The sequence below is a fragment of the Triticum aestivum genome, chromosome 2A (assembly GCF_018294505.1).
Source record: "Triticum aestivum cultivar Chinese Spring chromosome 2A, IWGSC CS RefSeq v2.1, whole genome shotgun sequence".
Classification (NCBI taxonomy): domain Eukaryota; kingdom Viridiplantae; phylum Streptophyta; class Magnoliopsida; order Poales; family Poaceae; genus Triticum; species Triticum aestivum.
Window position 1 is genome coordinate 458,634,429 of NC_057797.1, and position 24,496 is coordinate 458,658,924.

The 24,496-nt window shown below is 49.5% G+C and overlaps 1 protein-coding gene and 1 long non-coding RNA gene across 2 annotated transcripts; both read left to right on the forward strand.

Annotated features, from left to right (window-relative positions):
• Positions 1–11,988: 11,988 nt before the first annotated feature.
• Positions 11,989–15,102, forward strand: LOC123188985 (transcription factor bHLH62). Its single transcript, XM_044601297.1, has 6 exons — positions 11,989–12,723; positions 12,843–13,010; positions 13,187–13,252; positions 14,051–14,119; positions 14,220–14,291; positions 14,422–15,102. The coding sequence occupies exons 1-6, from the start codon at positions 12,064–12,066 to the stop codon at positions 14,605–14,607; spliced, it is 1,221 nt and encodes a 406-aa protein (XP_044457232.1). The 5' UTR covers positions 11,989–12,063; the 3' UTR covers positions 14,608–15,102.
• Positions 15,103–21,063: 5,961 nt separating this feature from the next.
• LOC123185403 (uncharacterized) lies at positions 21,064–22,522 on the forward strand. The gene is made up of 2 exons (XR_006493372.1): positions 21,064–22,018; positions 22,147–22,522. It is a non-coding gene; the product is annotated as an uncharacterized lncRNA (long non-coding RNA).
• Positions 22,523–24,496: the final 1,974 nt, after the last annotated feature.

Consider the following 24,496-nt stretch of genomic DNA (forward strand, 5'->3'; position numbering starts at 1 on the left):
TAATCTAGTCAGGGGTGGGGCCCACGTGTGTTGACCCTAGGGAGGTCAAACCCCGGGTCGAACAGGTCAAACCTGCCGGTGACTCGACGTCGGCGAGGCCGAGACGGCGGAGAGCGTCGGAAACGATGCTACGGCCACGGTTCGATGCGCGGGTGGGTGCTACGAGTAGCTGGCGGTGTGGTGCATCCAACGATGGCGTTGGTTGGTGCTGGGGTGGCCGGGAACGAGGATGGCGTCGAGCCGGGTGGCAGTCGGAGCTCGGCCGTTGGTGGTTTTGCTGCTGCTGCGAGCTAGCGGGGAAACGGACGCACTAGCGACGCGCTACGAGGTGCGGTGAGTGCGTTAGGCACCCCCGCCTGACCAAATGGTCACCGGAGCAATGCCGGCGACAAGCTCTTGCGGCGGAGCATCTCGGCTCCGGTGGAGGAGGCGGTTAGAGGGCGCAAACAAAGCAAAGAAGAGGGGGAGGCGGCGTAGAAGCTCACGGCGGTTGCGACGGCCGTCGAAGCGGGCTCGGGGGAGGTCGGAGCTGAGCAGGGCGGCGAGGTCAATCTCGGCGGACTGAGGTTGAAGAAGACGGTGTGGTCGTCATTCGAGGGTGTCCGGCGGGGCATGGCTCGGTGAGGGGGTCTAGGACGACGTCGCGGAGCTCGTGGACCAGTCGGGGAAGCGAGGGAGGCATGGTGGCTGCGGTGGTGCTCGTCGGCGCACTCCGGCTTGTTCGGGCGGCCGTGAGGAAGAGAGCAGAGGAGAGGAGAGGAGAAGTGGATAGGCCAGGGAGGACGGGGCGGCGTCGAGGAGAGGCAACGCAGTGTCCCGCTGGTAGGGGAGGCAGGCAGGCGAGCTGGTGGCGTGGCGCTCTGCCCGTGCGCGCGTGTTGGCCACACGCCTGGCCGACTGGCGCCAGGAGGACGACAGCGGTGGTGGGCTGGGCCAGCTCCTAGGCTGCACAGTGCTGGGCCTCGGGGCTGTGGGTAAGCGCCGGGTAAAACCTTTCTCTCTCCTTTCTGTTTTCTATTTTAGTTACCGTTTTCTATTTGTTTCAATCTATTTTGATTTAGTTCAAGCACTAAATCATTTTTGTTTCTTTTGATAATTTTTGCAGGGACTAAAAGGAATATTCTAGAGCCCCTCACAAAATAACAGAATTATTGAAGCATTAAATATATTTATAACATATATTTGCTCCAACTCAAATACAATATGAATTAATTCAAAAATCCATAAATGGCCAAGAAATATGCTCATCATTTTTGGCAGAGATTTTCACCTTTATCATAAATCATGAACATTTTCAAAGGGCATTTTGGGGTCTTTGAAAATATTTTTATTTTTATCCTAGTTGCACTTCATTTGGTGCTAGGGTTTAACAATCCCCAATTCAAATTTGAAAGAATATAAACATGATGCAACACATGACTAGCTAGCTCAGAGCATAATAGAACTAGGGATGTGACAACACTCATCTAGGCTTTCTTGCAATGATTTGGTTTCTAAGTACTTATGCCTCTTGCAATATCTATCTTCCCTATTTGGTGTGTACTTGCAAACCCAGTCTACTCCACAAAAGTTGACATGTTTATAGGAGGTATTTTCATCATAACTAGTGCAATCATCATTAGTATTATGGATATTCAAAGAATTCGTACTAACAACATTGCAATCATGCTCATCATTCAAATATTTAGTGCCAAACATTTTATAGATTTCTTCTTCTAGCACTTGAGCACAATTATCCTTTCCATCATACTCACGAAAGATATTAAAAAGGTGAAGCATATGAGACAAACTCAATTCCATTTTTTTGTAATTTTCTTTTATAAACTAGACTAGTGATAAAACAAGAAACTAAAAGACTCGATTGCTGGATCTAAAGATATACCTTCAAGCGCTAACCTCCCCGGCAACGGCGCCAGAAAAGAGCTTGATGTCTACTACACAACCTTCTTCTTGTAGATGTTGTTGGGCCTCCAAGTGCAGAGGTTTGTAGGATAGTAGCAAATTTCCCTCAAGTGGATGACCTAAGGTTTATCAATCCGTAGGAGGCGTAGGATGAAGATGGTCTCTCTCAAGCAACCCTGCAACCAAATAACAAAGAGTCTCTTGTGTCCCCAACACACCCAATACAATGGTAAATTGTATAGGTGCACTAGTTCGGCGAAGAGATGGTGATACAAGTGCAATATGGATAGTAGATAATAGTATTTGTAATCTGAAATTATAAAAACAGCAAGGTAACAAGTGATAAAAGTGAGCGTAAACGGTATTGCAATGTGTGGAAATAAGGCCTAGGGTTCATACTTTCGCTAGTGTAAGTTCCCTCAACAATACTAACATAATTGGATCACATAACTATCCCTCAACATGCAACAAAGAGTCACTCCAAAGTCACTAATAGCGGAGAACGAACGAAGATATTATGGTAGGGTACGAAACCACCTCAAAGTTATTCTTTCCAATCAATCCGTTGGGCTATTCCTATAGGTGTCACAAACAACCCAAGAGTTCGTACTAGAATAACACCTTAAGACACAAATCAATCAAAACCCTAATGTCACCCAGATACTCCAATGTCACCTCAAGTATCCGTGGGTATGATTATACGATATGCATCACACAATCTCAGATTCACCTATTCAACCAACACAAAGGACCTCAAAGAGTGCCCCAAAGTTTCTACCGGAGAATCACGATGAAAACGTGTGCCAACCCCTATGCATAGGTTCCCAATGTCACGAAACCGGCAAGTTGGTCACCAAAACATACATCAAGTGGCACATGGTATCCCATTGTCACCACAGATATCCACGGCAAGACATACATCAAGTGTTCTCAAATCTTTAAAGACTCAATCCGATAAGATTACTTCAAAGGGGAAACTCAATTCATTACAAGAGAGAAGAGGGGGGAAGAAACATCATAGGATCCAAATATAATAGCAAAGCTCACGATACATCAAGATCGTATCATCTCAAGAACACGAGAGAGAGAGAGAGAGAGAGAGAGAGATCAAACACATAGCTACTGGTACATACCCTCAGCCCCGAGGGAGAACTACTCCCTCCTTGTCATGGAGAGCACCGGGATGATGAAGATGGCCACCGGTGAGGGTTCCCCCCTCCGGCAGGGTGCCGGAACAGGGTCCCGATTGACTTTTGGTGGCCATGGAGGCTTCTGGCGGCGGAACTCCCGATCTATCTTGCGTTCTGGAAGTTTTAGGTCACATGGAGTTATATAGGTGTAGGAAGTACGTCAGGGGAGCCACGAGGACCCCACGATACAGGGGGCGCGCCCTAGGGGGAGGCGCACCCCCACCCTCGTGAGCACCTCGTTCCTTCCTTGACGTGGGGTCCAAGTCCATCGGGTGGCTTTCGTTCCAAAAATAACTTCTCTAGTTGATTTCGTTCCGTTTCGACTCTGTCTGATATTCCTTTTCTTCAAAACACTGAAATAGGCATAAAATAGCAAATCTGGGCTGGGCCTCCGGTTAATAGGTTAGTCCCAAAAATAATATAAAAGTGGGAAAAAAGCCCAATATTGCCCAAAACAGTAGATAATATAGCATGGAGCAATCAAAAATTATAGATACGTTGGAGACGTATCAGTGTGTCCCATGCTCGCCACCAGTTTCAACGAATGGGGGAGACGGTGGCTGGGCCTGCGTCTCGTGCTTGCATTGCTCGGATGGTCACCGAGGTCCCAATCTTCATTGATGCCCTTTGGGCGGGCCTGATTCCCCCTTTCTCTGCCTTCTTCAACGCGGTGCTTGAACACTACCACATTCATATGCTGCATCTCGACCCCCAATATGTGACTCTTCTTGCCGTCTTTGCCTTCGTGTGTGAAGCCATGGTGGGCATCGCTCTTTCTGTGGCCCTTCTCCGCCAATTCTTCTCGTTGCATCTGACTGATCCCCGGCAAAGCTCGGGGTGTGTGAGCTTCCAGGCCGTGGTCGTGACGGCGGGCGTGGGGATCGACTTCGAGCTTCCTCCATCCACGAGTGAATTTCAGACACGGTGGGTATTTGTCCTTGTCTGGCTCAGGCTAAGGATGCTGAAGGACCGCGGCGTGACCGCGCCGATGGTGGTGAGGGAGTTTATCAGGCGCCGGGTTGCTCCGCTTCAGCACCATTCTCGCCCGATGTGGGCCTTGCTCAGCAGTCAGGACCATATGAGGTTTCAGGAGTCCGGGCTTCCCCTTGTGGCACGGCAAACGGTGCTCAAGGTCCTGACAGGTGTCCCTTCACCAGACGACTTGCCTGGGAAGAACTGTCTGTTGTACCGCTACAGGAATAAGGCTGAATTCATGGGGAGCATGCCTTCCTTTGACGAGTGGGGGCTGCATCCGGACGGCCTGGTGGGGTCCCGCGAGAACCCTGTCAGCGTGGTTCCCCTCTTCGTCGCTGGCGCCGAGCTCGTCCCGAATGTGGGTGTAGGGGGACGAGCGTCACCGGAGGCTGGCGGCACGAGTGCTGATGTGCGGACGCCGCCTGGGGCTCCCGAGGCGTCGTCCTCAGGATCCCGTGATTCTGGGGCGCCGGTCGCTGAGGTGATGCAGCACGCGGCTCCTGAGGCCGAAACTCTGGAGGCCTCGGGAGGTCGCGGTGAGAAGGCGCCCGACTGTTCTCTGCAGCCGGGCACCCCTGAAGTCATTCTCCCGAGCACTTCTCCGGCTACACCCCGTACTGGCCGCCACGTTCAGTGCTTCGGTCGGCTTTGCATGGACTTTGAGGAGCTCCGCAAGAGGAAAGGATCTCCGAGCGGCAGCGGTATCTTCGGGCCAATGAAGCGACGAAAGTACATTGTCGTCGACGAGTAAGTACCTTATTTTGGTGATCTTCTGTGTGCCGTCTTCCCTTCCTGACGATTGTCCCCTCAGGACCCCTTCTGCCAAGGCTGTGAAATCTCCTGGGAAGTAGCTCCCTCTTGTCCCGTCGCACCCGCCAAGCTCCAGCGCTGCAGGTTCAGGTGCTGCCCACGGCTTGGGGTCACCCGTGGGAGTTGGTCCATCATCAAGGCGCTCCGAGCTTGCGCCTTCGCCGTCCTTCCTTCGCGGCCTCGCTCGGAGCACAGCAGGCGTGCCAAGGGCTCCTCCCCTGGTCACGGTCGGCAGCTAGCTGGCCTTGACCCTGGGGTCTTCTTTAAGCAGCGTGCCCTGTTTGGTTCAGGCCCCTCGCGAGGGCCGGCCGGCGCCTGGGGCCGCGCCGCGCCGGGCGTCGCCCACAGTCCCCGTGGCAGAGGGCGAGATGGGTCGTGTGCTCGAGTTCGAGCGCGGGCGGAGCGTCGTTCATCATGAGCTCTTCCAGGAGGCGACGGACGCGATGAACCGACTCGGCGAAGAACTTGAGGGTGTTGACGCGCACCTTGAGGCCGAGGGTCTTCGGTTGGTGGAGGAGTGGCACAGGCTGAAAGTGGCCATCAACCTCGGGCGTCACCAGCGCGAGCTAGAAAATATGAAGGCTAAGGCCTCCCTCGCGGCCTCCCGTGAGGCCTGCTCCCGAGCGCTGGAGGAGGCTCGTGAAGCTGACCGCCGTCGCGAGGCTACGGAGAAGCGTGTGTGGGAGCTCCACGCTTGGGGTGCGTCCCTCGAGCAGCAAGTGGAGGCGCGCAAAGCCGCCCTCGTGTCGCTGAGGGGGACGCCTGCCGAGGAAGATGAGGTCCGGAAGCGCGAGGAGGTGTTGGTTCTGGAAGCCGTGGAGCGTAGCCTCGAGCTTGAGCAACTGGAGATGAGGGAGCGTCAAGTTGCCCAAGCGGAAGATGCCGTCGGGGCTCGCGAGGCCAAGGTCCAGGAGGAAGTCGACCGCTGGGTGGCCAAGGTTCGCATGGATCTTGAAGGTCGGCACGTCCTAAAGCTGAAGGTTGCGGGAACTGAGGCAGCGGGCAGGACCGCCACTCTCCGGCCCAAAATAGATGAGGCGGAGAGGCGTGAGGAGGCCACAATAGCCGCCCTAGTCACGGCGCAGGCGGACTTGGCCTCCTCCCGCGCCGAGCTGCTTTCTCTTCAGAGACGGGTTGATGACGCCGAGGCCGTCGCGCGGCAAAACAGGAGGAAGTACTTCAACAGCGGACGCTGGAGCGCGAGCACGCCCCCATGCTTCGGGGCCTCCGGAACAGAGCTAATGCCGCCCTGGGCTTCATCTGCGACGAGAATGCACCGCCGCCCCACTCGAATGACTACGCCAGTCGCCTGACCTTCTTCACCAATGTGGTGACGCGCCTGGAAGCCCGGTCTAATAGGGCTCGCCAGCTTGTGGAAGAGAGAAGTCGCAGTCTGCTTGGGCGCGCGTTCTCCCGCGTCTTCAACCACCTCCGGAACATTGATCTCAACTTTGTTTTTGACGCCGCTATTGCTCCCATGTCGGAAGCCATCCAGGGCGACTTGGCGCGATGGGTTGAAGACCACATGGATGTGCTGGTCAGGGCCTTCGCTTCTGATGATGACAGGGTTGTGGTTGCGGCGGACGAAGGTGACGTGGTTGATGACGGCGACGTCGATGCCGGCGAAGGGGGAGGCAACGCCAATGATGGTGACAGTGACGCCAGCGGCGCGTCTGAAGATGACATGGGGGGCACGGCGAGCGACGTATCCGGCTGATTCCTTGTTTCCCTGTTATTTATCCTGTAAAAACTTGGGCATGGCCCTAGAAGACTGTAAGAGCATTTTGAGAGGGGGAGCCCCTCATGTAAACAATCGCAGCTTTTATCCTTTCGTGCTAAATTGAGTACGCGTTTTCATGAGCTTAAGCATGCCGGGGCAAAGTTGTTGTTGCGGTTTACCTTAGCTTGGACGAGCCCAAAACCGGCCCGAGAGATTGCAGGTTTTTGAGGAGCTCCTGATGAATTCGTCGCCACGCCCGAGAGGGCCGTGTGATAAGCGAGCGGCCGCCACGGCTTGACACGTGCGTGGCTCGTGTGCTTCATGCCCAGCCCGGCTCGCGAGGGGCCCGCGAGGGGGATCGACTAGCACAAACTCCGAAATAAGGCAAGAACGAGACTGCGAGAAATAACTCGAACGAGAAAAGGCATTCCCCCCGCGCGAATCAAATGAAAATTCTACTTCAACTTAAATCCAAATGCAGAAGGCAGGGTTACAGAAAAGAGATCCAAAGCAAATGGCCGTGTCCGGCACCTAGTCTAGTCTTCGACGTCTTCTCACCAGCGCGGAGCTAAGTGCTGCCACTAGGCGTGGGAGGGAGCCCCCGAGGCCCAAGGGCGGCTCTCCGGAGACTCCGGGGCGTGTACAGCCCCACTCATTATTACGTGAGAGTGTCATGGGCGGCGATCTTCACAGGCACTGGGCCTTGCTTCACAAGTACCGGCCTTGCTTCATATCGCCAGGTGAGGGCCCCGCCTTGCGCCACCCCTACCACCGCTGGGACGACCAGAAACCGAGACGGCCCAACGAGGGCAGAGGGGACGCCAGTGGTGCCCTCGGCGACCACGGGTCCTCTGCCGGGGGAAAGGTCGCAGTCGCCACCCCGGTAGAGGGCCTACCTCCGGGCGTTGCCTTGCTCCCCGCGACATGGGGAGGGGCCTTGCTCCTGGCCCCTTCTGCGCAGCCCCCAGTGGGTCTCTCCTTTCGGGGCGGGCATCGTCGTGCCGGAGCCACCATTCGGCGTTGTGGCCTGGTTCATCTGTGACTCATGGTTAGCATAAGCTTGCTCCTGAGGGATTAGTGGTACCATGTATCTGTTGTCGACGGCGCGGTTGGCGGGGCTCTCCGGTGGCTCTTGGAAGGCTTCAGCTCCTAATGCCTCATCCTCCCAACCTGGCCCGAGAAATGAGCCAGGGTCGTCCTCCGGCATGTACTCCTGGTTCATCATGCGGGGCACATAGGATTCCGGGGCTATCACCCCGAACACCTCGCCGTAGTGCCCCACGCTCCATGTCGCCCGACCCAGCGCGGCATCCTGAGGATGACAGCGCGACGCCTCGCTGGGGCCATGGGGGGCAACGCTCGTGCCCATGCTCATCAAAGGCGGCGCGGAGGCAATGGGGCCCCTGTTGCCGCCGGCCGTCCTGGTGTCGACGAAGCCCCCAGGCGCACCCGAGGGCGCGCGGTCACAGCGAGGCCTGTCGTGAGGTCCAGTAGCGGCTCAGGAAGGAAGCAGATAGCAGAAAGGCGGCGCTCCTGACGCCGCCGCATCCAGCAGCTTAGCGACACGTTCCAGCAGTGTGTCGCGTCCGCTCTCCATCAGCCGGCACCGCAGCAACTCCCGCGCCACCTTGAGTGCGGCCCGCATGTTCGCCTGCTCCCGCCGGGTGTGTGGCGCCATTGCCGCGGCATGGCCTGCGGCCCTTGTAGCGGCTCGCGCTTGTTGTGGAGTGGGGGTGGATGACGCCTGGCCGCGCCGCCCGCGCCCCACTGCGTTAGGCGGCACGAGCGCCGCCTGGAACGCGGGGTTGAGGTCTTCATGGGCAGGTGGCGCCGCCCGGGCTGGACATGCTGCCCATCGGTCGGAGTCGGCCCTTGGGTCGCCTAACATCGGGGCCACGGAGCGTCAGCGGGTCGATTGGCGGGGAAGAGACTCCGGTGCACCCCTACCTGGCATGCCAAATGTCGGATCACGGGTTCCGTCAAAACCCTTGAGGTTCGAACGCTGGGGTGCGCGCGAAAGTTTTCTCCCTATCGATCCACGCCCTAGCTCTCTAAGATCTTGTGGACGAACTCGACGAACTCACAACATAGAAAGACACAAGATTTATACTGGTTCGGACCACCATTGTGGTGTAATACCCAACTCCAGTGTGGTGGTGGTGGATTGCCTCTTGGGTTGATGATGAACAGTACAAGGAGGAAGAACAGCCTCCTGAGGGTGAGGTGTTCTTGTGCTTGGTGAACTTGTGTGGGTGAGATGATCTTGGATCCGCTCTTGATTTGTGATGAGGTCGATCCCCTCTACTGTGGTGGCTAGTTCTACTTATATAGGCCCTGGTCCTCTCCCCAAATATTGAGCGGGAAGGGAGCTAACAACGGCCAATTCGAAAGGGGACAACTAGTACAAGTTATCCTGACAAAAGGTGGTCTTCGCCTGCCAAAGGTTCTGGTGATGACGCCGTCTTGGGCTCCATGGTGACCTCCGTCCTGTCGTCCTTCTGGTCTTGGTCTTGTTGCACCAATATGGAAACCTTTGCTTGATGCCTCGGTACTCCGCGCCTGTGCTTGCCCCCTTGGCACCAAAGAGGAAGCAAGGACACTACGCGCGCTGGCGCCCGCCTGGTCTCGATCGTCATGGCTCACGTCACGAGGACCTCGCGAGGTTTGCCTAGCCTTGATCTCTCCACCCCTCGTGAGCCTGCCTGGCGAGGCCGCTCCTGAGGGGGTCTTGCATCGTCCGCCTCGCGAGGCTTGGCCCCTCACGAGGGTCTTGAATGTCTTGTCGATGAAAATGGGCCGTACAGACCTGCCAGCCCAGCCACGCCGCGGGCCGCAGGCAGGCAAATCTGGGGACCCCCGTTCCCAGAACGCCGACAAAAGGGGACACAATGTTTACCCAGGTTCGGGCCCTCTTAATGGAGGTAAAACCCTACTTCCTGCTTGATTGACTTTGATGAGTATAGGGGTTAAAAGAGTTGATCTACCTTGAGATCGTAATGGCTACACCCTAGTTGTCTAGCCTATGTAAATTCTGATAGCCTCTACCCTTGGGTTTATATACACACCGGAGGGGCCTAGGGTTGTACAAAGTCGACTTACAGAAGAAGGAATCTATACATCCGGACGCCAATCTTGCCATCCACGCAAAGGAGAGTCCCATCCGGACACGGGGGAAGGCCTTCTACTTTGTATCTTCATGGCCCATCAGTCTGGCCCATGTCACTAGCCCGGACACCCGAGGACCCCATAATCCAGGACTCCCTCAACGAGGACCCCATAATCCAGGACTCCCTCAACGAGGACCCCATAATCCAGGACTCCCTCAACGAGGACCGGCGGTGTCGTGGGTGTTCGCCCCTTCTCGATCTAGAACGGGACCGAGAGGTGGGGGAGAGTGAGGGCAAGTGGGGGAGTGGGGTCTCGGTGGGTTAGGGTTGGTCCGGGGTGGGGGTTAAGCAAGGGAGGAGCCAGCTGGGCCGGCCTGCTCGGCAGGGCCATGAGGCCCAGTAGAGGGGTAGGCCTCTTTTCTTTATTTTGCTTTGTTTTTTTTCTTTTTACATGTTTTGTTTTATTTCTAGTTTTATTTATTTTAGTTTTATAAAATACCAAGTTAGCACCCAAATTAGTATCATTAATATAGGCCACTGCCAAACTTAGTTTGGACCCAAAGTAAATTAGTTTAATATTGTTATAATTTAAAAAGCTATTAAATTATTATTTTAGCCACTACTTTAACTAGGTTAGGGCATTTAACACTTTACAAAAAAATGGTTTCTCCACCATAATTACTTATGATTTTTTGACACATTTAGAACATTTTAGTTTTAAATGTTTGAAAACTTTTATCGTTTAACTTTATTTTAAATTTAAAGTCGAACGGGATTTGATTCATCGCGAGATTAAAAATAGTAATCATGGTGACGTGGCATCGTTAATAGGGAATTATTGTAGCGTAACTATTCGGGCGTCACACATAGTTAGTCCAAAGTTTGAGCTAAATGTTCATGATCAAGTTGTTTGAAATTCATGATAAGATTTCTAGGTTGAGCTAACAGTAACTTTTGGAAAAGACAACAACCATTTTTTAGTTCTTGCTCTTTATTAAAAAAGTTATAACTTGGCATAATCAGCCTAAACTTCTTTATATTTCTGCTTATCACAAACTTTCCAAAAAAATATGCAACTGAGAAGCATTATCTTCATTGAAAGTGCCTCAATAAATCAATAAATGATTTTGAAGGAATCAACCTTAGTTTCAGGTGGAGCAATAAGTGTACTCATGAAGTGATCATTATTGGTAGTTTTGTAGTCACATAGCTTACTATTCTTAGCAATGAAACTTGTTATTATTATTTTTTGCGGGTGTGCAGTGAAACACATTATAACTAAGTAAAATAAATCTACTGCATGCTGAAATAAAAATATTTTGTTATTTTATGTATAAGGTAATGCACTAAATTAAACTAAGATAAATAAAAGCAACTAAGCAAAGTAGATGTTGTTTAATTTGCAGGAATACAATCCGTGGGAATAATTCTTAAGGAAGTTTTCCTAGTTTATTTCATTGGAAATTTTGCATGAAGTCTGAGCTCTTGAGAAAAGATCATATGCTTCATGTAAAAGACACTTGTACCAATTTCTTTCTGTTTTAATCCATAAGGTTCAAATAGGCAGGGCATTGGAATCCTCCATTTTTTCCATCGTACTTCTTTTCAGTAATCTAAAATATCTTGAATTAGTTTATAGTGTTAGTATTTTCCAAAAATACAAAGGTTAACATGGTTCCACGCGCACCCACATGAATAGTAAGTTCAAAAAATACTTAAAAGATTTAAAAAATCTAAAATTCTAGGGTAACAAACTTGATCAGCCATTCTACTCACATGTGAAGTTTCATGAAGTATTGACACCCATGATATTCTTAGTGAACAATACAATTGGGACCTTACTAATCATTAAACAATGTTTTTCTCAATATTGCTTCGACTTTGTCACTTTTGCCCCGAATAACAAGGATTTAAATTCTTTGTGAAACTTCATATGCGGGTATACCGGTTGACTAAGTATGTTACAAAAAATATTCAGATTTTTTATTTTTTTCCTAATATTTTTTTTGAATGTACTATTCATAAAAGATGCGCGTGGAACCATGCTCATCAAATCCGCGTCCTAGTATTCTTTTCCTATCGTATGAATTAAATCAAAGAGCCTGAAGACTATGTTTCCTTGAAAAATATAAAAATAAAAATGTGTATGTTTGTAGGAGAACATAGAGAACAGAGTGACCAGTGATCAGAAGGCGGATGTAAGTTTTCACCGTGCCACACCCACCAATACGGTCACTTCCCACCCGTTTCCATATATAACGGTCAACTACCTCCTCGTCCCCAACCTCCACAGCCTTCCTCTTCCCCTCTCTTCTCCCCTCCTCTCACCCGAGCACGCCAACGCACACTCAAGTCTCCAATGGCCAACGAGCACTTCTTCCCCGGCGAGTACCTTTCCTCCGGTCTAGCCGCGCCGTTCCTTGGCGCATCTTACGTGCAGCCGCCCCGTTCAGGGTTCGAAGCCGCCGCGGCTATGGCCTTCGGGCTGCCGTGGGTGGACCAGCATCTTCCAGTAGACTCCTCAGCCACCACGGCACACTTTGACTCCGCGCTCAGTTCTCTGGTCTCGTCTCCTGCCAGCGCCACCGCCGGCGGAGGCTTAGGCTTCACGCACGGCGGCGAGGATGACGTCGCCATCGGCGACCTGATCGGCCGGCTCGGCAGCATCTGCAACGGCGCCAGCGCCAACAACTCCTGCTACAGCACGCCTATCAGCTCCCCTCCACGCGGGGCGCCGCAGGCGTTCCGGGGCTACGGCGCCATCGCTGCGCTGGAGACAGGCAGGCTATCCCGGGTGTCAAGCAGCAAGTCGCTCGTTGGCAACACCTCCGGCGTTGCCGCGACGGCGCCATTGGATCAGAACGCCCAACTGGAGATGAGCCCCGAGACGGACAGCCAGCCCGCAATGCAGGAGCCGCCCACGAAAAAGGGCGCCGCCGGTTCCGCGCGGAAGCGCAAGGCGGCCCCGGCGAAGGGCAAGGCGAAGGCTTCTTTACCCGCAGTACAGCCCAGTTGCTCCGTCAGTTCTTCTTCTCCCTCTCATTTCACAGATGTTGGCATCAATCAAGGCCCAGTTCGTTGGTGATACTATGCCAAGTAACTCCGTGGATAATATATAAATTATTGGCGCAAATGCAGATGGCGGCAATGAATACGAGCCCGCCGAAGCGGCCGAGGGTCGCCGACGGCGGCGACGAGGAAAACGCCGGGGCGGTGGAGGAGGAGAAGGCGGAGCCGGCCAAGGACTACATCCATGTGAGGGCGAGGAGGGGGCAGGCAACCGATAGTCACAGCCTCGCCGAGAGGGTACGGTACCTACCGACCTCCTACCTATCCTAGATACTACTACACATTAATTCCCAAATCCAAATGCACGTCACTGTAATTTACATACTAATCACTTGAGCGTACTAGTACTAGTACCTTGTTGTTGTTATTCAAAATTTTCAAGTGTGAAGACTTTGCTTGTTCTTACTTGGTAGGTGAGGAGGGAGAAGATCGGTGAGAGGATGAAGCTGCTGCAGTCCCTGGTGCCAAGCTGCAACAAGGTACTCCCTCCGTTCCTAAGTATAAGTCTGAGTATAACAAAATGGACTATAACATATAGATGTATGTAGACATATTTTAAAATGTAGATTTACTTATTTTATTTTGTATATAGTCGTTTGTTGAAATCTCTAAAAAGACTCGTATTTGGGAACGGAGGGAGTACTACTGTATGTGTTTATGCATGTATGAACGCACCCGAGCCGCAATTTCCTTAAGGTCAAATTCTGTTTAACTTGGAAGGTTAGCATGCATGTGAAGGCGAGTACGCATAGATAGCGTTTTGGAGACTGTGTCCATCCATGTCTAAAATACATTTGAACAAACGAAATTCGTAGTACTGCTTACTACTGCTTGATCTTGTTGTCAGCTACCACTTGTTCATTAGCTCTTTTTTTGGACAAGTTCATTACTAGCTACTAATCGCTACTGAGGATGTAATTCTATAGTAGTTGGACTTTTTGCTAGCTAGAGCGACTCCTCCACCGAAAGTAGGAAGAAAGCGAGCTAGCTATGGTGAAGTCTGGGCTTTGGAGGCAGTAATTTAGTAATTTGGAACGTAGTGGTCCAAGAGCTAGCTAAGCTAGCAGCGGTAGTCATAATTAGTTGCGACGTTCCGGCTTTTGGTGGAGGATGATTAGTTAATCAATGGAAGGTGCGGGTGGTTTAGGTGGCGCGCACGATTACTTTAGTGCACAATTATTGCGGCGGCGGTCAAATTTCGGTTTGTTTAAGTGTTTCTCCTTGCGTTTTTTAGCTGCTTAATTATTAACCATCACATGCGGATGTGCGGTGGACAGATCACCGGCAAGGCACTCATGCTCGACGAGATCATCAACTACGTCCAGTCGCTGCAGCGTCAGGTCGAGGTATACTTTAGTAACCACCTAAGATGCAGCATGCATGTCGCAAGACTGAACTTTCTTTCTTTCAGAACTGAACTAGCTAATAATTTGTGCATTCCTTCAGTTTCTATCCATGAAATTGTCGACCATGAATCCTCAGTTGGAGCTCGACGAGCAGTACATCCCGTCCAAAGAGGTGAGAGTTCATATGATATGACACGTATATAAAAAATCGAACTTTGCCGTCAATCTCCACACCGGAACTTCTGCCAGACCACCACTCAAATTGATGCGAGGGAGATAACCTTGCACACAACTATTTCCAGATGAACCAGATGGCAGTGCCCGGCTTCTCCTACGCCGGTTCACCCGTCGCCGTCGCGGCCGGCCACGGCCACGGGGCAGAGGTAGAAGGCACCTTCAGCTGGGAGCAAGACCTCCAGAGAGTGGTGCAGATGGGGGGAGCCAGCAGCAGCCATAGCCAGCAACCCCAAGCTTTCTATGGCGAGTGAAAATACCAGATCACCTTTCCTTGGTCTCTTCATGTCCTGAAAACGGCCGGTTCTGGATTCTGTGCTGAGGTTGCCCTGTTTGGCCCGTTCCATGTCATTGAATGCAGGCAGTGGCCAGCCGGCGACGACAGTAAACCACATGAAGGTTGAACCATAAATGTGCCTGCCCCTGCCTTCTGTACATACGCCAGCCGCTCCGCCCTTTTTTCTCTTCTCCCTGCACAGCAGCTCAGAAACTACAACAATCATTACCACATGACAAACGAGAAACCAGCAGGTTTCAGGCTTTGGGGTGCAGATGCAGTGGCATGGCAGGGTATGAATTTGGGTGTAATATGTGTGTTGAAAAAGGGCAAAGAGGGGCCAGGGATTGTGTGATGAACTCCTGCTTGCATGCCCTGACTGTAGAAAGTATGTAGTGCTAGTTTCTCAACTCGGAAAGCATGAGAATTCAGAGAAGAAACAAAGTTACCTTCCCTTTGGGTGTTCAAATTATCTCCTAGATCAACTATGTCTTTGATCTTGTTTCTGTTTTGGATGCCTCTAGTATTTTACTCCAGCCAATGGCAACATACATGTTCCTCTAGTATATCATTATGAGCCCACATCTTATGTACTATATTTCCCCAACAGTGGATCAAAATACGGTAGGTCAAAGATCCAAAAACATATTGTCAGATTGTGTATCTGTGTGCTGTTCCTCAATGAATGTAGCTGATCCTACTGCACAGTTGAACCAGAGAAACCGTGGCTTCAATCATTAATGGCAGCACCTACAAAAGCAAGAGAAGAAATTACAGCCGTTGGGTAGGTAGTGAGTGCTTAGAACCAAGACCCACTTGCATCAATCAGTGTTAATCATGAGCTTTGTTACCTTCCCATTTGCAATGATTGGTAGATGGGTGTGTCTGTTGCCATATCCTAATCACACACCCTTCCCACAGTGTATGTGTTGTGTACCTTGTGCGTGTGGAATCTAGAGGGGGGGGGGCATTTCTTGGAACACAGCTAGCATGTGGGTCACATCCCAGCCACCTCTCACTTTTGGCCTTTTTCTTCTACCCTAGGAACTTCAACAATGCCACCAAGCTGACAACAGACAGATAGGATGGTACTTCTTCAGAGTATCGTGGTAGTCCTTATTAAGGAGAGTCCACTTTCCGAGCCTTTAGTTCCGCTGGTAATTCTTCTTTTTGTTTTGAGAATCATCGCGCGGGGGCTCCCCCACATGAATATATTGCTCAAAGGACTGTCGTGGCAGTAAGTACAGAATTACGTAGGCACGGTGCAACGTGCAGAGAGATAGGAACGCCACGTGAAGACGTCCTCCTTTTCTTGTGTTTCCACAAGACGATGAGACCACAGGTCCAAATCAGAAATAAGGTTCCTAAGGGTTATTACAGAACTTTGATCCACCGTCCTAAACACCATGTCATTACGTGATGCCCATATCTTCCATAGTAAAGCCATAAGGACCAAGGGCCATACCGTGTTAGAGATGTGAGGAGGTAGAGTGACGTCCCAGAGGTCCATGAGGTCGTCGGCCTATGGCAGGACCTCAAGGCGTTGCCAAATCCTATTGGCAAGAGGGCATGTGATAAAGAGGTGGCTGGAGTCTTCGGGTAACCTAGCACACCGGGGGCATATATCTGAAGAGATTATATGCTTATGTGCAAGATTGACCCTGGTATTGAGGCGGTCTTTGAAGAGTAGCCAGGCGAAGCCTTGGCGCTCCAAATGAGAGGAGCAACTAGATCGTTATCTGACCGAGCCATGAGGGCACCGTACACATGCTTGGTGGTGAAACCAATGACATGCCGTAGGAACGGTTGATCTTCTTCCGCCGAGGGCATGAAGTCCTGCAAAATAGCCACAAGCGACACAAGCTCTTGTTCTGCTGTGAGAGAGACACGATTACGGAGGTTAGCTTGGATACCGAAATTCAAAATGTTAGCCACGTTAACCAGCTCTAGGGTGGAGTGTGAAAATAGGTGGGGGAAGGTGATGGCAAGTGGTTTTGGAGTCAGCCAAGTGTCGAGCCAGAAATATGTATGTGAGCCATTGTTTGTTAGCACAAATGTTATAGTCTGTAGGGTAGGGATTTGCTGTGAAATCGTGCGGCAAAGAAAGGAGGTTTGAGGGGGTGGGAGACTAGGGCGTTGGGGTGTTGGAGATCAAGCCACTCTAGCCAAGGTGTCTGGGCAGAGGAGAGAGCTTTGGCAGCAAATTTCATAAGGATGCAGTTGTTTTGGACCTGCAGGTTTTTAAGCCCTAAACCACCAAACTTTTTTGGTAAGCACACATTTTTCCATGCAATAAGACATTGAGCACCTGAGCAAGCGTCGTCTCCTGCCCAAAAAAAACCCTTCTCAGAGAGTCTATTGTTTTGAGTGCTTTTTTGGGGATGCGAAATACTGACATGAAATAGGTGAGAATTGAGTCTAGAACTGCAGAAATGAGGATGAGCCGATCGCCCTTGTCGAGTAGTTTCGCGCGCCAGCCCGTAAGGAGTTTTCGAGATCGTTCTATCAACAGGGTGAAGGCATTGGTGGGAGGTTTAGTCGGGGCGAGGGGAAGGCCGAGGTAAGTTTGAGGGAAGGGGCGCATGAGCAGCCCATGGCGAGGGCAATGGTGGCAGTCATGGATTCCTCTGTGTGTAGAGTGGCTAGAGTGGTTTTGGAGAAGTTGATGGCAAGGCCCGTAGCGTGTGCAAAATAGTTTAGGGTTACTTTAAGGGCAGCGGCGGCAGGAGAGGCGGCTGCAACGATGAGTGTATCATCAGCGTATTGGAGGATAGTGGGAGGCAGGTGGGAAAAGATGGGGTGGTGAAGAGCAGATTTGGAGTTCTGGAGGATGAGCTGTTGAAGTAGGTCGGCGACGATGAGGAAGAGGTAGGGAGAAACCGGGTCACCTTGTCGCAATCCATTCTTGCATTGAATCTAGTTACCTTGTGAGGACCTTTTATTGGGCATCTTTCTTTAAATCGGACACCATATCAATATGTGAACTGGTGAGGACCAGTCCGATGACAATGTTGCGGGAGCCGGTCATCCAAAATTGTCCCCTAAACTGCTGCCTCTTTTTTTTAAAGTTCGCAAGCTCAAAATAATCGCATGCCAAATCAAAGATGATTGAAAATGTTCAAATGCGACAATAGTTGTAATTTAAATATTACAATCCAACAAAATTTTCAAACTAGAGTAGTTCAAACTTGAAATCAATTAGCACATGTGGTCTATTTGCTCCTTTTAATGGCCCATAGGTGTGCAATCAAATCTTTCTTGAGTTGATCATGAGTTGCTCGGTGCTGAATTTGTTGATGCATTTTGATTTGGAAGTTCAATAGGATCAACCATACTCTCAAATTCAATAGCTGCGACAGCATCTTCACCCTCATCCTCCACGACGATCATGTTGTACATGATCACATAACATGTCATCACCTCCCACAGGGTCTTCATATCCCATTCTTTAGCAGGTCCACGAACAACTGCGAAACGGACATGAAGCACTCCAAATGCCCTCTTCACATCCTTTCTAGCTGCTTCTTGTCTTCGGGCAGAGACCTTTTTCTGACCAACCGGCTCAGAGATGGTCTATACAAAGGAAGTCCATGAAGGATAGATACTATCAACCAGATAGTAGCCCATGTTGTATTCATGTACATTGACAATATAGTTGCAAGGAGGAGCTTTCCCTTCAGTCGGCCTAACAAACACTGGACACCGCTACGGCACATTGATGTCATTGTGAGACCCGGCAATGTAAAAAAAGTGTGCCAAATCCAGAGATCATGTGATGCAACTACTTCAAGAATGATGGTAGGCTTCTTACATGGCCCTGATATTGCCCTTGTAGAGGTTATGGATAGTTCTTCCATCTTCAGTGCATGCAATCAAGAGATCTGAGCATACCTAGGCCTTCCTGCTTCAGACATTGCCGAGAGCCTCTCAGTGTCTGCGATAATTGGCTCTCTCAAGAACTGACATCCAAACACCTTGGGTATCCGCAAGTTAATTACTAGACATACATCATGTAATCTCAAATCCAACATAAAGAAACTTGAAAGAGCAAGGCTCAATTCACCACAAAAAGGATAGAGGGGGAAGAACATCATATGATCCAACTTTATTAATAAAACACATCATACAATCAAGATCGAGTCCATCAAGAACATGAGAGAGAGAGAGAGATCAAACACATAGCTACTGGTACATACCTCAGCCCTGAGGATGAACAACTCACACACCATCATAAGAACGGAGGAGGAGTTGTTGGTGATGGTGATGACGGAGATATCCCCGACAGCGTCTCGGTACCACCGGAGGAGAGGAGGAACCTTCTTCTTCTTCCTTGGCCCTTCAGGAGAGAGGGAGGTCTCACCTAGATTGAATCTCTCTTCTATCTTTTGTTTTTTGTGACTTTTTTTTTGATCTTTCACTGTTTATTTGATACTTGGAGATCCGTAAATTCGATCGGGCTGAAATTTTGAGTGGATTTTCCTGTGGAAATTAGCTTTATTGCAGCGAAAGAAGAGCTCCAACCTACTGAGGGGCTAGACACAAGGGCCCATGGCGCAGCCAAGGGTTGGCCATGCCTCATGTCCTTGTGGGGCCCTCGACCATAGTTTTGTGTTAATTCCTTCGCCCAAAATATTAAATCCCCGGGGTATTTCGACCTTCCGAGATATTGATTTTCTGTAAAACCAAAAACAAGTAGAAAACAGGAACTAGCACTGGGCAATAGATTAATAGGTTAGTCTAGAAAAATAATATAAAAGTGCACCAAAACCATATATAAATGATGTAAATATAGCATGAATACTTTATAAATTATAGATATGTTGGAGATGTATCAGTTGACGTCGACTTGACGAAGCAATGGTGTGGGATGCTAGTGCAGGGCGGTCCGCCAAGGTGATCACAAAACTTGGTCGGCGTTGGCTCGACGAAGCGATGGTGCGGGATGAAGGCACATGTGTAGGATCTAAAGTATGTCTAGAGGGGGGTGATTAGACTACTTGACCAAATAAAAATCTAGCCTTTTCCCAATTTTAAGTCTTGGCAGATTTTAGCAATTTAGCACAAGTCAAGCAATCAACCTACACATGCAAGTCTAAGAGTATAGCAGCGGAATGTAAAACATTGCACATGAAGGTAAAGGGAGGAGTTTAGAGGGAGAAAACGCAATGTAGACACGGAGATTTTTGGCATGGTTCTGATAGGTGGTGCTATCGTACATCCACGTTGATGGAGACTTCAATCCATGAAGGGTAATGGCTGCGCGAGTCCGCAGAGGGCTCCACCCAAGAAGGGTCCATGAAGAAGCAACCTTGTCTATCCCACCATGGCCATCGCTCACAAAGGACTTGCCTCACTAGGGTAGATCTTCACGAAGTAGGCGATCCCCTTGCCCGTACAAAATCATTGGTTCAACTCCACAATCTTGTCGGAGGCTCCCAAGTAACACCTAACCAATCTAGGAGACACCACTCTCCAAAAGGTAATAGAAGTGTTGATGATGAAATCCTTGCTCTTGTGCTTCAAATGATAGTCTCCCCAACACTCAACTCTCTCTCACGGATTTGGATTTGGTGGAAAGACGATTTGAGTGGAAAGCAACTTGGGGAAGGCTAGAGATCAAGATTCTTGTGGTTGGATTGGAATATCCTGGTCTCAACACATGAGTAGGTGGTTCTCTCTCAGAAAATGTATGTTGGAAGTGTAGGCACGTTCTGATGGCTCTCTCCATGAATGAAGACTGGGTGGAGGGGTATAAATAGCCTCCACACAAAATCTAACTGTTACACACAATTTACCAAACTTAGTGGGACCGAATCATGAAACTCGGTCAGACCGATTTAGTTCAAAATGTGAACGTTAGGCTTTTCAATGGGACCAACATGTCAACTTGGTAGGACCGATTTCATTAGGGTTAGGGCATAACGTAATCTCGGTGAGACCGATCACATAAACTGGGTAGGACCGATTTCTATAATAGGCAAACAAAGAGTTGGTCAGGCAAACTCGGTGCGACCGATTCGCTAATTTCAGTGAGACCGATTCGCTCATTTCGGTGAGACCGAAACGTTACAAAAGGGAAATAGAGAGTTTGAATTGCGAACTCGGTGGGACCGATCGCTCATCTCAGTTGGACCGAAACGTTACAAAGGGAAACAGAGAGTTTGCAATCCCATCTCGGTGAGACCGAGATCCCTATCGGTGAGACCGAAGTGACTAGGGTTTCTGGCAATGGCTATGTCAAGTGAACTCGGTGGCGCCGGATAGATCGAATCGGTGGGGCCGAGTTAGACTTTTGGTTTGGGACATATGTGGATATGAGAAAGTGATTGAGGGCTTTTGGAGCATATCACTAAGCATTTTGAGCAAGCAAGCCATTAAGCAACACCTCATCCCCTTTTAATAGTATTGGTTTTCCAATGGACTCAATGTGATCTTGGATCACTAAAATGAAAATGTAGAGTCTTGAACTTGAGCCAATTTGTGTCCTTAGCATTTTGAGGTGTCCACGTTCCTAATCCATGCCATGCCAAACATTGAACTTTCTGAAATGATCATCTTGAAATAACATTAGTTCAATGAGCTATCTGTTGTTAGGAATTACCAAAACCACCCAGGGATAGTTGCACTTTCAACGGGTCAGAATCTGTGGAGCAATGAGGTCGGCCCGGTGAGATACCAACGCGACGGTGAAGAGCACCTTAGAATAGGACCAAATTTTGCACGCAAGTGCTTGAGAACATAGCATATGACCCCACAAAAATCCTCCTTAAACAGAAGTAGTCTGATAGGTCGCTCATGGCAAAGATGAACTCGGATCAGATATGTCTAATGCAGAAAAAATATTCGTAAATTGATGCACTTTTTGGACGTTTCCCGGAGTTTGAACAATTGGATTGAGCTAAAAGTTTGAGGGGTTGCAATCCTGACAATTCTGCATAATCTGAACGGTTGGATCTTCCAAACGATGCAGTACTTTGTTTATTTTTGACTTTTTAAAACTCGAATCATTATTCTTTTTTCTCAATAAGTGTGAGGCATATGCTTGCACTAGTTGAGTGGCTGACTAACGCAGACAAACGATTTTTACTATTTTACCTGGTATGCTTCAGATTGGTGTTTTTGAAGTGATCTCTAATGCATAATTTCTTTTGTCTATGACGGACATTGATTTGTTACCAACATAATATTGTCATCCGCTCTAAACCTTGGCAATGGAAATTTTAACTCCATAAAAATATTTATTCTTTCTTCACCTTCATAGCAGTGGGACTAAAAGGATTGCATGTATTACTCCCATGCTAGTTAACTTCTCAAGCTTGCAGGAAGGATAAGTATACATTTTTGGAGGTTGGTATTCAATGAAAGCTATTTTTGCAAGGATCTACAATGTAAGCTTAAGATCTAGAAACAATTAGCATACTTAGTCAATTTTCTTACTCGAGGGCGAGTAATATTTAAGCTTTGGGAGGTCGATGACTCTATTTCTAACTCATTTAAAGCTCATTTGTCGCATCAGTTGGAGAAGAAGCTCACATCAGTGCTCATACCCGTGGTGCATAAGTTGAAGAAGAAGCTCTCCACCTGGCGGGCATCGATGCTTGGTGCGTAGCCCAATATCCCTTGGTGGGTTGGACATCCGAGATCTCCATCGTGCTGGTGTGTTCATGCATGATGGCTCTGGTTGCAATGCACTAACTGAAGGAAATATGCCCTAGAGGCAATAATAAAGTTATTATCTATTTCCTTATATCATGATAAATGTTTATTATTCATGCTAGAATTGTATTAACCGGAAACATAATACTTGTGTGAATACATAGACAAACAGAGTGTCACTAGTATGCCTCTACTTGACTAGCTCGTTGATCAAAGATGGTTATGTTTCCTATCCATTGACATGAGTTGTCATTTGATTAATGGGATCACATCATTAGGAGAATGATGTGATTGACTTGACCCATTCCGTTAGCTTAGCACTCGATCGTTTAGTATGTTGCTATTGCTTTCTTCATGACTTATACATGTTCCTATGACTATGAGATTATGCAACTCCCGTTTACCGGAGGAACGCTTTGTGTGCTACCAAACGTCACAACGTAATGGGGTGATTATAAAGGTGCTCTACAGGTGTCTCCGAAGGTACTTGTTGGGTTGGCATCTTTTGAGATTAGGATTTATCACTTCGATTGTCGGAGAGGTATCTCTGGGCCCTCTCGGTAATGCACATCACTTAAGCCTTGCAAGCATTGCAACTAATGAGTTAGTTGCGGGATGATGTATTACAGAACGAGTAAAGAAACTTGCCAGTAACGGGATTGAACTAGGTATTGAGATACCGACGATCGAATCTCGGGCAAGTAACATACCGATGACAAAGGGAACAACATATGTTGTTATGCGGTCTGACCGATAAAGATCTTCGTAGAATATGTGGGAGCCAATATGAGCATCCAGGTTCTGCTGTTGGTTATTGACCGGACACGTGTCTCGGTCATGTCTACATAGTTCTCGAACCCGTAGGGTCCGCACGCTTTCGATGACGGTTATATTATGAGTTTATGGTTTTTGATGTACCGAAGGTCGTTCTAAGTCCCGGATGTGATCACAGACATGACGACAAGTCTCTAAATGGTCGAGACATGAAGATTGATATATTGTAAGCCTATATTTGGATATCGGAAGTGTTCCGGGTGAAATCGGGATTTTACTGGAGTACCGAGGGGTTACCGGAACCCCACGGGGGCTTAATGGGCCATAGTGGGCCTTTGTGGAGAAGAGGAGAGGCGGCCAGGGCAGGGCCGCGCGCCCCTCCCCCCTAGTCCGAATAGGACATGGAGAGGGGGGGCGGCGCCCCCCTTTCCTTCCTCTCTCCCTCCTCTTTCCCCCTCCACTCCTAATCCAACAAGGAAAGGGGAGGGAGTCCTACTCCCGGTGGGAGTAGGACTCCTCCTGGCGTGCCCCTCCTGGCCGGCCGCACCTCCCCCCTTGCTCCTTTATATACGGGGGTAGGGGGGACCCTAGAGACACAACAATTGATCGTTTGATCTTTTAGCCGTGTGCGGTGCCCCCCTCCACCATAGTCCACCTCGATAATACTGTAGCGGTGCTTAGGAAAAGCCCTGCGTCGGTAGAACATCATCATCGTCACCACGCCGTCGTGCTGACGAAACTCTCCCTCAACACTCGGCTGGATCGGAGTTCGAGGGACGTCATCAGGCTGAACGTGTGCTGAACTCGGAGGTGCCGTACGTTCAGTACTTGATCGGTCGGATCATGAAGACATATGACTACATCAACTGCGTTGTGCTAACGCTTCCGCTTTCGGTCTACGAGGGTACATGGACAACACTCTCCCGTCTCGTTGCTATGCATCACCATGATCTTGTGTGTGCGTAGGAATTTTTTTAAATTACTACGTTCCCCAACAGTGGTATCCGAGCCAGGTTTTATGCGTAGATGTCATATGCACGAGTAGAACACAAGTGAGTTGTGGGCGATATAAGTCATACTGCTTACCAGCATGTCATACTTTGGTTCGGCGGTATTGTTGGATCAAGCGGCCCGGACCGACATTACACGTACGCTTACGCGAGACTGGTTCTACCGACGTGCTTTGCACATAGGTGGCTGGCGGGTGTTAGTTTCTCCAACTTTAGTTGAACCGAGTGTGGATACACCCGGTCCTTGCGAAGGTTAAAACAGCATCAACTTGACAAACTATCGTTGTCGTTTTTGATGCGTAGGTAAGAACGGTTCTTGCTAAGCCCGTAGCAGCCACACAAAACTTGCAACAACAAAGTAAAGGACGTCTAACCTGTTTTTGCAGGGCATGTTGTGATGTGATATGGTCAAGACATGATGCTAAA

Excerpts from the sequence above, each read along its gene's own strand:
- LOC123188985 (XM_044601297.1), top strand. The coding sequence starts at position 12,064 with ATGGCCAACGAGCACTTCTTCCCCGGCGAGTACCTTTCCTCCGGTCTA. Across the intron at positions 13,011-13,186 it reads GTCACAGCCTCGCCGAGAGG|GTGAGGAGGGAGAAGATCGG; the intron begins GTACGGTACCTA and ends CTTACTTGGTAG. Across the intron at positions 14,292-14,421 it reads AGTACATCCCGTCCAAAGAG|ATGAACCAGATGGCAGTGCC; the intron begins GTGAGAGTTCAT and ends AACTATTTCCAG.